Source organism: Hippocampus guttulatus, chromosome 22 (genome assembly GCF_054856545.1).
Source record: "Hippocampus guttulatus isolate MCC_2025c chromosome 22, RoL_Hgut_1.0, whole genome shotgun sequence".
Taxonomy (NCBI): Eukaryota; Metazoa; Chordata; class Actinopteri; order Syngnathiformes; family Syngnathidae; genus Hippocampus; species Hippocampus guttulatus.
In genome coordinates, this window is record NC_141282.1 from 3,871,326 (window position 1) to 3,886,329 (window position 15,004).

Below are 15,004 nucleotides of genomic sequence, written 5' to 3' on the forward strand. Positions count from 1 at the left end.
ATGATCCGGTTTGTTTTGCTGCCGCGCACTAAAAAAAAAATAAAAAATCCGAACCCAGTCGGTGAGTACCTGTGGATTTTGAACCGATTGCTTCACGCTTAATTACTCCGACCTGGCAGATTGGCTTGAACTCGACTCGGTTCACAAACGCTACATTCGTCACAATATAATCCACCTCGCGAGCGCGTATTCTTTATCCTCTGCGGAGAACGACCGTTATTGCTGCGGCTCACCGAGTCCCATTTCCACGGTTCAAGAGCATTCAAGTTGAAAAAATTGGGAGTTTTGCCAAGCGCCGCTTTGCCGTGCAATCCTGCGAAATCAGTTTGCGAACGGCCTCTCCATCCCCCCGTTGTGAACCGAAACGCTCGCGCGCCAACACGGATGCACGAGTGGCTTGTAAACGTTCATGTCCTGTGCTCCAAGTGCGGGAGAGCAAATACCCACATCGTACGTGAGTATGTTTTCAAGAGGTGTGTCGTGTAGGGGGTGGGGGGGGGGGGGTCGTAGGCTCCAGTGGCATCCAGCTGGCTTTTAATGGCACCACAACAGTCAAGTCTTTCCCTCCGGCGCCGCCACTTTGTCCCTTCAGTTGTTTCATCGCGTCTTTTGCTCCCCTCTTAACTGTCACTCCTCCTCCTCCTCGTCCTCCTCCTCGTCGGGCGTCGTCGCTCAGCGCGGCGCTCTCGCCGCCTTCTGCATTTTGCCACCCGGCACAAAATCACCGTGATTCATCTCCCCGCCGCCGTCATCCTTACTCGACTCCACCAATTTCAATCGCTACCCATTTCTATTCCTCCCCCACGTTATTTGCTTCCTCTTGCGTCTTCAGCCCCCCCCGCCTTCCCCCGACCTACACGCCTCCCCAAAACCCTGCCTGCCGTCTCTCCTCCTCTCTTTCCATCTTTAATCCCCACGCACTCTTTTACTGCCAGCCTGCAGGGCTCTCCAATGCTCACTGTGAATGTTTAATGAATCTCGTGTCTTTTACAATATCTGTCAAATCTACCTCCACTCTTCCACCTCCATTTCACAGCACCCCGCCCCCACCCACCCCACTTCACCCCACCCCTGACTTTATTTACTGCCCTACAGCTACCCAGCTGGTTACAAGCAATAAGAGCCGCCCGAGGGACACCTGAAGTAGAGAAGCATGAAAAAGTTTCCCTTTCTTACGGGGGGGAGCATGGGAGCGGAAAATGTGTGAGGAAATCTCGATACCCGATTGGGTAACAGATCCATTTATTGAAAAGGTGTCGACAAAAGTGGATGGGAGCAGCTGCTCGCCTGGGAGAAAATATGCACTTTGTTTGCAGCAGCAGCTTTGGGTCTTCGTGGAAGGGGGGGGGGGGGGGGGGGGACATTGATCCACGCCGAGCCCATCGTGCGCTCGGCCAGGCTGCCAATAAGGCTCAGAATGACTTTCTGATCAACTTATATTGATTCCGTGGGGATTCCGCTGAATGGCTGGCCTGTCGCCTAATGAGGTGCAGAGGTAGCCAAAGTCGCCCTTCCGCCGCAATGGATCCAGACTTATTTCCTGTGACTGGTGGCATATGGGAGATAATTGTCACAAAAATGTCTGAGAACTATGTCGGAGTGAATTTTTGTTTTCATTTCAAGTGGGGTGGGGAGGGGCGTATCAAGAATATCGAAAAATTTGAGCGCCTTCAGCGTTTTGCCTGGCGCAATTGCAATTTGCCGTTCACCAGCTTGCTACGCCTGCATCTCCCAAAATAAATCTTCCCTTTAACTACTCTGCTGGCATAGCGTCTTTAGAGTGCCTCGTTGTTGGCCATGAGTGTTTGCACGCCACACAGAGAAAGGTAGAAAAGCAAAAAACAAAAAACAAAAACAAAAACAAAAATTTGTGTGGACCTGGGTTTCTTGCTGGATTGGCCGTGTTAGAGAGCCTCGTTGTCAGCTCCGTGTGCACGCGCTCGGCGGAAGGTAGCAAGCAGACAAAAGATGGTTCGCCGTGAAAAATGGAAGTCATACATGACAGCCAGTGTGTGAACCGTGACCGCTTTAGAGCGCCTCGTTGTCATGCCGTGGCCAGCCAACTCTTCTCTGTGTAAAGAAGTTAAAAAACCCCACAAGCAATTGATATATTATGCACAAGTTGTTGCTAGGGAGCTCACAATGTGTTGTTAGGGAGCTACAAACTCTAACCCCCCTCCCGGATGGATTACACAAGCGGTTTGAATGTGCTGCGTTGCTACTCGTTGCCTTCATGTGCAACCTGAGCACCCCACAGAGACGAACCGGGCCCGTTTTCTTTTTAGATGAATTAATTCCACCTGACCCGCCGCATGGCAGTCACCTGTGTCTGTGCGTGCGTGTAAATATGGCGCATGAAGTCACGGTCACACATTGCATTCGCAGACGATCGCTCAACCGCGGTCCCGGCCGAAATTGATTGGCAAGTGTGAACGGCGGCGAACATTCCATCCACGGTTCATTCTCTAGAGTCGACTTGAAAATGTTCAGAAAAGGGAAAAAAATAATGAAGGCGCTTAGCGATCCTCAGGTAGAACGCTAATACCAGCGAAAAGGGCATCCATCAAGTCTGTAATTACGTGGCACGTCAATAGCCTCTGGAGTTTTTGGAGTCAAGCGGTGTTGTCGGCGTGTGGAATTTGTCTATTCGATGGAAATAACCTCAGGCGACTTGGTTTGAGCGCCAAATTAGTTGGATCGATGCCGCGTATAGTCTTGACCGCCTCCGCCGAGTTTTAAGCGCAGAAACCCGCGTTCATTTGTCGCCAGTGGACTGCGCCTTCGGTAGTTCTTTGGCGCCGTCGTCCTTCAACCTTCCATTAGGGAGGAAATGAAGGCGGCCGAAGGCGCTGCTGCTGCACGTTATGCTCGCCTTTGTTTTGTTATTTGAATTATTGTTTTGCTTTGTTGAGTTATAAATCGCAGTTGACGGCGGTCAACAGGGACGGCGGTCACTACAGTGGACAGCTTTTCATGTTATGAAACTGTTGAAGGGAGAAAACTGTACGTGTTAATTTGTCAGGCGCCTGAGCTTTCGTGTTTGGACCAGAAAACTTTTTTTTCTTTTACTTGCCGTCATTATTTTGTCCCGCTAGCTGACGTCAGGCTGCGCTTCCATACATCTGCAGTCCGCCGAGTCGGAAGCCGAATAAATAAATAGTCTGAGCTGATTACTTTTTTTTTTTTAAGTCGTTAGGAGCCGATCGAGAAACGAGCGCGCCCGCTCACCAAAGGTCAATTTGGTTGGTTTTGCATCTAAATTGGATTTTCATTTACCTGCGTTTTAAAGCGACGGGCGAAGCAATGCGCTGCGGACGCGCCGTCAGACAGTTCTTCGCTTCCCCTACCGGATTCCTCCGCTTGAAGGCTCCGTACTTGGCTAGCCGCCGACGTTCTGTCATCGTCGTAATTGAAAGAGAAAACAGTTGACGCGCCAGCCGTGCCGAGCCGTCATGCGCCGGCCTTGCTCTTAATGTCATGTTAATCGAACATTAGCCTCCAAGGAAACGCCCTTCGAGGCCTGCCCAGTCATGGGACGTGCCCCAAGCCTCTCGTGCGTGTGCCGGCGGAATTGATTCGTTTGTTTACAAGCGTGACACTTGATCTCCAGCTTATTTTTTTTGGGCTACATTGACAAATAAGTGTCTGAAATTAATATTTCATACGCGACCCATGTTTTTGTTTTTTCTCCACCCAGTTGGCCAATTGCGCGACACTACTTTTGGATGTTTACATTTTTTTGATGGGGCTAGAATCAATAATGTGCGGTTAGTTATTGACACAGACGGCTTGAATGTTCGAATAAATGGCACGCAGAATAGAAGCTGCACTCGTGGCTGCGCTTGCGTTCTTAATCCACTAGATGGAGCTACGCTAACGTGAATACAATAAAATGTAGCCATATTGAAATAGCGCTTTCACAACCGTTGCAGCGAAAATACGGTATTCCACTTCCACACGATTGTCCAAATACTTTGCCCGCCTTTTCCACTCCTCCATCGCAACTTTGTTGTACTAGTTCCGAGCGCTGTCAGGTGGCAATTTGATGACGACCGCATTCAAAGAATACGCCGCAGAAAGGCCAGCTGCACGTTGAGTGGTTCGGCAGCGTCATTTAACGCACTCGAACACGTCAAACAGAAATAAATGAAGGGGTGAAGTGGAGCTGGAGGCGGAGCAAGCTTTTGTCGATGTCTGGGGACGTATATTGGAAAGAAGACGCAGTGTTTGAAAAGGGGATATTGGCAAAAGCCCCCCACCACCCCCGCTCATTACTACTTGTTTTTTTTCCCGCATTTCGCCCCTCTCTGACACGTTTAATCAACGCAATAAGGCTTGCTGAGGTTTCATAGTGGCGCGTTTCTCTGCGAGGGCCTTCTCGAACCTGATAGATGGATTTAATCTTTCGACCGGGAGGGGGGTGGGGGGGGGGGATATTTGGACGCCGATGGAAGGCGCTCGGAGGCAGACGTAAGAGGAAAGATAACCGCAGAGAACAGAATCGATGGCCGCGGACCCGACACCCTTTTCACATCACGGCGTTTTGTGGACACTTGATTGCCCCCGAGCCACCTCGGGGGGGACCCGCTGAGGAGCAGATTAGTGCCATACTTCCTGGATTACTGGGTCAAAGAGCATCCGGGAGAGAGACAAATCACACTTGATGTTCTTTAATGGAGCCGACGGGAACGAAGGCACCTTTGCGTCTCGCTTCTCACAAACTCCTCCAACTTTTTGACGGCTTTGGGATGTGCCGCCGCCGCCGCAGCAGCGGTTTGAAGCTGCAAAACCACAGGAAGGAAAGACTCACGTGAATAGAATTGAAAGAAAAAAAATTCTTGTCCGGGCGCAGCGAATTACAAATTGATATATGGGTCAGTGAGATGTCTCAACTCCTCTAAACTCATCAGCGCGGCACTTAATAATAGTCGTTCTAAGTGGAGGATAAAGAATACATGACTGCGTTGCCCCTGGTCTGTCCGTTTGCGTACAGTCTCTGAAAGCATTTTTAGCATCACGGCATGGGTTCTCTTTCACGTTAGCATCAAGCTCGGAAACGGAAAGGCTACGCTAAGTGGTGGTTTTTAACTACACAAAGTGTAAATTTGCTTTATTTGTTTGTTTATTTTGACAGTAAACTTGAACTGGTGGTAGTGTTGGACGCTTTGAAGGTTGAGCACACAAGGAGGTATGAAAGTTAGAGAAAACCCATCTTTGCGAGTCGACATCCACTGTGACATTAGCGCTGATTGTTATTGCGCCTGATTGCATAATAGCCCGACCTGGCGCTGAGCGCGCTGTGCAAAACAAAGGGTTTCATCAACTTGGCTTCTCGACCGAGTCTCCTTTATGGCACCGCTGGCAGCGCCGTCCCCGTTATGAAAATGAAGGGCCTCTTTCCGTTTGGCGCGCTCCACGTTGGCCTCGGCTAGGCGAGCTCCAAAATCGCCATCGTGCCACATCCACTTAGGGCGGCTCCATCATTTCGAGCGTGACGCAACCCGACTTGAGTGCTCTTCCGGCTCCGCCGCGGTCAGGGCAGCGAAAGCGCAAACGGCAGCAGAGGCGGCGGCAACCTTTGTGTGTCATTTCGCGAGTGCCGCGAGGTCCGCGGATCGGCGCCGAAGCTTTCGGTTGAAGATATGCAGCGTGACAGCAAGAAGCAGACCCTCGGCCCGGCCCCTTCAATACCTGTAGAATACTTCATGCGTGAGGCGTATCGATCACTTTCAATCTATGCACGAGCTTTGCCAAAGCGGCAGCGCATCGACGGGAGCTGGAGTTAGGCCTTCTTTATATTGATGCTGAAGAAAGATGCCCCCTTTGAATTGGAAAGTCCCCGTCGAGTGAAAATAAGCGACTTGAAAATTTGACACGCCGCAGAGTGATCGCAGCCCTGCCAAAATTTGAATGAATAAAAAAAAAAAAAGTTGACAAGTATAAGCCATGGAGTACCACAAGGCTTTGTCCTCAGCCCAGTATTGTTCACCCTTTTACGCACCCTGTAACCTGAAAACATGATAAACTGTCCACTGGAGTAACCGCTGTCTGTGAAAGGGTTAAATGCAGTGGGCGTGTCTGCTCATCTGTCAATCAAAGACCCCTTATCTTCCGAACTTTCACCTCCCTGCATGTCCGAACTGCAACAATGCATCCGCTTGAAGCGAATCAAAACCTCGATTGGAGATCGTCAGTTCACGTGTTGACCCTTTTGTCTCGGTGAAATCCCTCCCCCGCATTCGCACGCCACTTATCGCGCTTCCTAATTCTCGGTTTCAAAACCAGAGCAGCCTTCGGTGCGTCTTCTGCAATACAAAGCAGTCGCGATCATAGAAATAGGTCATGTTCTTAATAATTGTCTTGTGTCAGTGCACGAAAAGGCCTGCTTGCCAAACTGCTCACATTTTGCAACAATCCTCAACGCGTTGCTGTATTAGCATAGCACCCCCCCGCCCCCTCCGCTCTTCCGCCATCTGTACCAGGTGTTGCGAGCCATGCTGGACGCACACCAACACACGCACACACAGCGCATAATGTATTCGAATCCATTCAAGCATTCTCTTTGCTCACGCGGACGCTAGCAACGACAATAAGTCCCGTTTGGTCATTGTCATTCAACCATGCGTCGTGTCACACGGACATTCCATTCACGGGAAATTTCAAATGGAAACAAATTAGCGGCTGGATATATCGTACGGAGCGCTCTGCGTCGACTTTATCGGGCGAAGGGGCCTTTTGAATATTTAATCCTCCCCGTGCGAGAGAGCGACTTATTCGGCAAACGGCGTAATTGTCACGTACGGGCGGCGGCGTGACTTGCTGATGCACAATTGTCAGGCAGCCATTGGCTCTTTGTGTGTTGCCGGGTTACTGATTTGAGGGAGATAAGTTGGCGGCTGACGCACACACGCGCGTGTGTGTGTGTGTGTGTGTGTGTAAATAGCGACGCAATTCAGGTTTCCTGTGTATTAGGCCGGTAAGACAAATCAATCCCGATTTATTACGGAAGTGCAACGGCTGTGTGCCGACCCGGTCTTGCATCTGCCGCAAACTTGCTGCTCCATAACCAAACCAGGATACAACTCCCCGAAAGCGCTTTCGACGCGCCGCGGGCCAGCCTGTTTGACCACAAACGGCTTCAACACCTTCATCGCGCTGCACATACTCGTCGCGGGCATATGGCCTGAGTCTCGGGTTCAGGCGGTAATTGGATGTCTGATGCCGGATAGAAGGCGCGTGCGAGAGAAGAAGGCCATTCAAGCGATGCCTGGCAAAAAGGAACGAAAAATCTTCACGGAGGGGAGGCGCGGCGGCGGCGAGGGGACACGTTCTCGCTTTGTGATCTCCCAGCTTAACGTTGACCTTGCGCTTCTTATCTGTGCTCTGACATCCCATCATCCCTTTGCTTATCTCCTCCCCCCTCACCTCGCCTCACCGCCGATAGTTTTCATCTTCTCCTGTTGCCTCCTCTTCCACTCATCCCTTCATCTCAAGACCGCCCCCCCCAACCCAATCCCGTCCCGTCCCGCCCGAGCCCGCCGTCCGCCTAAAGGGAATCCTGTGGGATTCTCGCCACTGATTGGATCGGAACGTGCGAAGACGATTCAGTCTCGTCGCCGGGTGACCTCGCCCGGCCCGCCCGCCGATGGACTACATTTTGTCGACGCAACGTATTCACGAGTTCCATCCCCCCGTTAGTTTTTGGTCGACGGGAAAAAAAAGTGCCTTCGAACGTACGAGCCGAGTTGAACCCCCGACTGGCACTTTTCGTTCTCATATTCAGGCTTCATATTCTCACCCAGCCACAAATGCGTCTTCACCTCGGGTCTGTTTGGGCTTTGCGCTTATCTTCGTTTGACAAGTTCTCTCCGGGCAACTGGGCCGCTATCTGCTCAGTCATATTTTAATTAACGGATGTACATTTCCATGGGCGGCGGTTCCAAGCGGAACACGTTTGCCGCAAACCCGTAATCCGCAAAAAAACTGAATTTGAGTCAGCCATTGGGACGCGCAACAACCGGAATGGATGTCAACGTGCTCCTCTGAGAAGCTCACAGACCCCCCCCCCCCCCCACTCCCCTGCCCCCACCCCCCGGTCAGATGAATCATTGATTGCTAACGCCCACGCCGCAGCGCCCCTGGCAACGGAGAAAGCATCAAGCGAGCAGCTCATTTCAGAATTCCACAGCGGCTCGGTTGTCGTCGTCGCGGCTTTTCTATCACCGTCCGAGACTTGCGAGCGCGGGTTCGTCAAAGAGCGGCTAGCTTCAACCCCCAAACGCCGTTCGTTATATTTCTCAAATTGTGGCACCATACCGTTTAGCGCCAAGCACAATCGAGTTCACTACAGTCGGAGAGGTTTTTTTTTTTTGGTCTGGGAAGGGGGAACAGATGCAAAATTCCGCCTCTGACATCCCAACGCGCAGGGACGGGTAGCTAGCACGCCCGCGCGCTAAAGATTTTGGTTTATTTGCGATAAACTCAATGGACGCCGAGCCCAAATGATTCAATTACCCGGCTAGCATGCGCTAGCAAAATGGCTCTTATGCGGTTATTGATTTTATTGATTGAATTGTTAAAAAAAAATTGTTTTTAATGTTTCGCAGAAACTCCCAAACCTCACTCCATCCACCTTGCACTAATTTGAGCGGCAGCAAAGTTTTTGAGGAAGCGGCAATTTGTAGCGCTAAGTTCCAAACAATCGGCCCGCCGCGTTTGATTCTTCTCGCAAACTTTTGTGACTGACGCGCCTCCTCGCAGACAGTCATCAGCAATTTGCTGCTCGGAAAACAAAACGTTTATCATCAACGTAATGCGCTAAAATCAGTTCTAAAGACTTTTTTTTGGGGGGGGGGCTGGTAGACAAATGAAAAACAAGCTTCCTTTGAAGCAACAGGACAAAAAAACAAAACAGTTGTTTTGTACCGTTGAATAACAACCATGAGGTTGACGCCTGTTCCACGTTCTCATTTGAAGGTCGCGTTACTGATTGCCTAAGAAGCCCCTTTTTATTTCCCGTTCGGCGTGCGAGGGGAGACAAGTCGATTTTTCTCCAATAAAACTTGCCGTCTCGGCCAACGATGATGAATGCTTGAGGATGAACGCCGTCGGATCGCGACGCACTTTTGGCACTCCTGCCCGCGACTTAATTTGATGTGCGGGGGGGGGGGGGGGAGTCTGCTCTGCGTGCAGACAGTTACTGATGATACGAGTCAAACAAACTGTGGCTTAATCACTTTCAAAACCGCTCCAAGGGCGACGCGGCGAGAACGCACCGATGCTCCCTGCGCGCGTCCAATACCACCCACATTTTTTTTTTCTTTTAAGCAATACGAGCCCATGAATACCAACAGTGCACGTCAAGTAGGCCATTATCCTTGAGAAAGTATGTGGAAAGTAGTATTTGCTTTTTAGCATTCAGTCATCGGCGTCTGCGCGCACCGTCGCCATTCGCGATGATCACGGGAGGGCTTTCAAGTCAGGGGGGGGGCAAGGAATATTTGCACATACGGTGGCAGTGTGCGCGACAAAAACGGCCTCATTCAGCGGCACAGGCAGACAAAGACGGAAAGACTGCGGAGAGATTTCTACATTGTGCTCAGGGTGAGCGTCTGGCAGGCTCGGCGCGCGACAAAGACGTAATCCGGCGCAGACGCGCACCTTGAGCCGGGCTAATGATGCGATAAAACGGAGCTAATAAAACAGCTTCGGTGTGGCGCGTCGACTAATGCGTTCAGTCTTATTGTTGTCGTGGCGGGGAATGGGAGGGGCGGGGGGGGGGGGGGGGCAAGGTCAGCGCTGCTCGCTTGAAATTTACAACTGACTTTTTGGGGGAAAAAAAGGGTGAAAACATCTTCTGCAAGCAAGAAAAAAATTCAGTTGCCTCGATTCCCTTCCTTGCGGATTACCATGACCTGGACGACCAGGAAGCCCGCACAGGTTTTGAAGCACTATATTTTCTCAATGACAGACTGAGACTGGATCGACTGGTCAGGAGGGGCCAGCTCTGTGCCCTTGGACACTCTGGAGGAGGTGGGCAACAGGAGGATGCTAGCTAAACAAAAAGCGATGACGGACAGACCCTCCCTCAAATTTGAGTCTTGACAAAGAGAGTCTTATAATCAGGACCGTCTTATATTCGGGCCAATACGATACTTTGTTTTCTTTTGCTCCTTTCACCCCTTCAATTTTGCTGCTGTCGATTGCAAACGTCTCCATTGTGGGACAAATAAAGGTTTTCTTATCTTATAATGCAGTATGGCTGCTCAAGCGTGAAATCAAAACCGTTCCCTCCTTTGGTCCCAGGTGGTGTTTGTATCGCGCAGTCCTTGAAGATTCCAAGGGAGCCAAAGCCGGGGGAGTTTGACAAGATCATTAGACGCCTGTTGGAGACCTCCAACGCCAGGGCCATCATTATGTTCGCTAATGAGGACGACATACGGTAAGCGGCGACTTTTCGACCGAGCGTTGCGCCGTCCGCGCACGCCCACTCACATGCGCTTGTTTCTCAACCTTTTGCGGCCTGGTCGGACAGGCGCGTTTTGGACGCGGCCAAGCGCAACAACCAAACGGGCCACTTCCTGTGGGTGGGCTCTGACAGCTGGGGGTCCAAGATCTCCCCCGTCGTCGGCCAGGAAAGGGTGGCGGAGGGAGCCATCACCATTCTTCCCAAGCGGGCTTCTGTGGACGGTAAGCGTGAGAAAGTAGCAAGCCGAGCATTTCAAAAGTCATCCGCAGCTCGGGGGGGAGGGGGTTTCGATTGGACTGCCGACGATTCCAGGCAACAATGTGCGGAAATAATGAAAACAAGGAAGACGGATGAAGAAATCCAGTCAGCAGTTGGGGGTTTTTAAAAGCGCTTCCGCGGCCTCGTTGGCCCAAACTCGGGTCACCTTTTGGCTCCCTTCAGATCCGAGAGCCGGCTTCTGGCCGACCCGTCTAAGCTCCATAAGTCAAGCTGTGTCTTCAACTTAGCCGTCTCCCAAAGCGTTTTAAATGCATCGCTTGGATATTTTAGTTTCCAGCTGATCCCGTGAATGCGCCTTGGTCGATCCTGGCTTGGGCCGAGGAAAGCTCCTGCCGCGTTCTTGAGGAGCTACGCCGCCGCATTGCCCCCCCGGACAGCCGACGAGATTAACGAAGGCGGCTCTTGTCAGCGTTTAGTCGAGCACGGCGCAGCACGTCTGACGTCAGTCGGGTCCACTCTGGGGGATTTCCTCCGCGGTCGACTTAGCTCACGCCGTCCCCGGCGGAGTGAGCCGAAGCTTCATCAAGAGCAAATGAACCCTCAGTGACGCAGCCGGTCATTCACTCTCTCTCTCTCTCTGATGTTCTCGCAGCCTTCGACCGCTATTTCCGGAGCCGCTCGCTATCCAACAACAGGCGGAATGTTTGGTTTGCCGAGTTCTGGGAGGAGAACTTCAACTGCAAGCTGGGCATGCACGGCAAACGACCAGGCATCCTGAAGAAGTGCACAGGTAAGACTCCAATCAGCATGCAAAACAAAGACCGCAAGTGACTTCGAGCGCAGTCGGCATCAAGCGTAAATCCTGCCCGGCGGTTGTTTGCGTGCGTGTCGCGAGCAGGTGTCCCCTGCCTGACGTCCGCCATTAATTCCCGTAATTAGGTTTGCGAGTGCGGCGACTCCCGTTGACCGTCTATTACTCGGCGTGGCATTTGTGCAAGCGGGCGCGCGTTTGTCGGGCGCCCCCGATGTCCGACAGCCGAGGCCATTAATTCCGAGCGGCGGAGGTTTGCGACCGACACCGGGCCCTTCTGCTTCAAGGTCACCGTGGCGGCGACGCACCTGATGGCCAGCTTATGGTAATGAGCGTAGTGGAGAGAAAACAAATAAGGGAGTGCCATCAAGAGGAAATGGAAGCGGTGCCGCTAATTTCAATCAAAAAAAGAAAAATTCAGACAAAATGGATTGCGGTGGCGCCTCGACAATGTTTACTGTCTGACAAAAAACAGAGAAAAATTGTACTCGCTTTATGCTAACACAGAGCTAGCGTAGCGCCACCAAACGGCAAATCCACTCTGACAGGCAGAGGGCGCCATACCTGAGACAGTCCAGTCTCCTAAATTTTACTGACATCTGATCATTCTGTCGGAGCTATGCTTAAAGAAATACCAAAATAAATTTTTGTACGGGGGTTATAGAATATATTTTGTCATTTCCTCGCTTGATTTTCTGTTTTGATGCATTATATTCAATTTTCGTAGTTTCAGTGAAGTAATCGTTAATTTACGTTTTTCGGAGCCGGTCATGAACGCATCTCGTGTGGAAATTGAAATGGAACTTTGTGTCCCTCTTCGTTCCACAGACGGCAATGATGTTGTCCCACATTGGAAAAGCGCTGACACAAAACAGCTCGCGTTAGCCGACATTTATCCATGCCACAGCGCGCCGCGTTCGGTTCGATTTTTGAGGGAATGAAAGGATTTTATGTGCTGCTTATCATCCGAAAAATACGGTACTCTGTGTACCCGGAAGAGTCCCAAAATAATTTCCAAGATATTCAACAAGCGGAGAAAATATGGCACAACTCAACCTCTCATCAAAATTGATGAAAAGAACTGCTGACAGCAATCTTGAAGCAGGCTGCAGAAATTTCTGGCAAGAACGGGCCGGTTAGTGCATGCAACAACAATCACCTGTGTTCTTATCATACAAAGAAAATGTTTTCTTGTCCGACGTAACCAAATCGGAATGCTAATTTGGAGCCGTTTTTCTCCAGCGGGAATTATGAACAGTTCTAGAAAGCAAAAACGTCTCAACTTTAAAGTGGGTGTTAATCAGAGGCACTGATAAGGTATTAAAAAAAATCTAATCAAATAAAACCCAAGGAAGGGGGTGTGTCGACTTTTTCTATCCACTCGGTTGACCTGTACCGAGTCTTGAGTGTTGCTTTCCTTTTGTCGTCGTGCTTCCTCAGCCCTGCGGTCAAGACGCAATGAATCGCTTTAATCTCGCCAAAACGCCGGTTGACTCGAAGCGGGACCTCATGCCGAAACGATCATTAGAATGTACTTATCGTAATGTGCCCTGCTCCTCCCAAATGTCCCAAGGCTGCCTTTCTGTCCGCTCCCTCTTTTTTTGTTGCCCTGGCGCTCGCACGTTTTCGCGGGTTGGCTCGCCGGCAATCCAACAGGCCATCCCCTCAGCGTGACGTTCCCGTTAGCCCGTCGCCGCCGCCAAAGACGAGCGGCGCCAGCTCACCGCCATCCGACGGAGGATAAATTTGAACGAAAGACACGCATAGGAAAAAGGGAACACTGTGATGCGGCATCATATGAATAATGACTCATGAATATTTTATTGGAGTTCTTGGTATCGGCGGTAATATATACCCATAATAACAAAGTCATGTAATACATATTAAATGCTGATGTCAGCAGCGTGGCATGATTCAGGGAAAGTGGCGCAGTGAATTGCCGACTTGTGGACGACACCTGCTTATTTCTCCGATTCAAGCGTTATCCTCTGAGAAATTTAAACACCGGGCTAGGATACAATGTAAACGTATTCGCCTGGCGACTGAAAGCAAATAGAGATTTTACGCCCGATCCGTCAAAAGAAAAATGTTGCACGGACGACGCGATGTACCGTATTTTCCGCACTATAAGGCGCTTCGAAGTATAAGGCGGACCGTCAATGAATGGCCTATTTTCACACTGTTTTCATTTATAGGGCGCACTGCTTTATAAGGCGCATAGAATAGAAGCGACAGTTGTGGCTGCAGTTGCACTATGCATCCACTAGAAGGAGCCACGCTAAAGAAAATAATATACAATACAGCTTTATTTATAGATTGAGAAAATGGAATGCTTTTAGGTGCGCCGTATCGTGCGCAAAATACGATATACTGTCGTCCGCTGAATCTTGCTGAGCCGAATCTGCCTCTGATCCTCGTTTTCTGTTCTCCGGCCATCGATTATTCATTTTTGTCTTGGCAGGTAAGCCTCCCAGACAGACAAAACAAAAGACGACCCTGTGCGGGCGTTGGACCGCAAAGCGAGTAGAAAGCTATCCCAATGATAAAAGCTGTCAACGTTGAGGTCTGGGATTTTCGCGTGGGCTCGCGGCTCTCCATCCTGTCATGGCGTTGGCGTCTGCTGAAAAGTTAATCAGTGTCAATGTTTTCGTGGCCATTCCAAATGATTGTGTGTGTTATTTGGAGCATCGCTCGCTTCAATCCCCCCCTCCCTGTATTTATTCCTTGTGCGCGCGATAAACAAAAAGCACGGCATACTGTATATATTTTCTGATGGAAAGGGGTTAACAAAAAGTGAGGTGGGGTGGGGGCAGCATCTTTCATGGGCCAAACTGGAGAAGGTGTGAATTGAATTAGCACAGCTAATTGATGTTTAATTAAGGAGCTGGTTCCAATCATTAGTCGGCCTGTCAACCACGACGCCATCAATCACGCGCGCCGGCGGTGGAAACGCCGCCTGGCACGCTGGGCCGTGAAGGCATCCATCAAGGCGCCGCCGCGACTCTGCATTCTCCAATGAGCTTACTTAACAAAACCTAATCTAACGGCATCCAAGGCGACGCTAGCAAAACAATGGATTTGTTTTTTTCCCTCCACGGTAATTTAAATTCGTTCCGTGGCGACGCTCCTCAAACGCGCAAACGCGTGAGTCTTAAATCGTCTTTCCCCATTCAAATTAATGGAAATGGAGTTAATCTGTTCCAGACTCCCAACCAAAAAAAAAAAACCCAAAATGTTTTAAAGCAGAAAAAAATTGTGTAGATGGAGCTGGTCACATGGGAGCAACCCGCGGTAATAAATAGTCACTCTTGGCAGAGGATAAAGAATACACTCCTGTATTTTATCTGACTATATGCGTTGCTTCACCATTTGTTTGAAAATGCGTTGCTTAAAGGGTTACACCACTGCGACACTGATGATATTCGCTAGCCTGCCTATGGCATTTTTTATATATTGTTAAGCCACACCAACTTTCCTCAGGCAAAGCTGTCTTAAATCCAATTACT

At 50.3% G+C, this 15,004-nt stretch overlaps 1 protein-coding gene across 2 annotated transcripts in view; it reads left to right on the forward strand.

Annotated features, from left to right (window-relative positions):
- The window catches only part of grm8a (glutamate receptor, metabotropic 8a), a 93,516-nt gene that overhangs the window by 59,337 nt on the left and 19,175 nt on the right, over window positions 1-15,004 (forward strand). For both annotated transcript variants that reach the window (XM_086102767.1, XM_086102766.1), the window contains exons 4-6: window positions 10,306-10,441; window positions 10,535-10,689; window positions 11,340-11,477. In XM_086102767.1, the coding sequence (XP_085958893.1) occupies window positions 10,306-10,441; window positions 10,535-10,689; window positions 11,340-11,477 (429 nt within the window). The remainder of the gene's footprint in view (window positions 1-10,305; window positions 10,442-10,534; window positions 10,690-11,339; window positions 11,478-15,004) is intronic.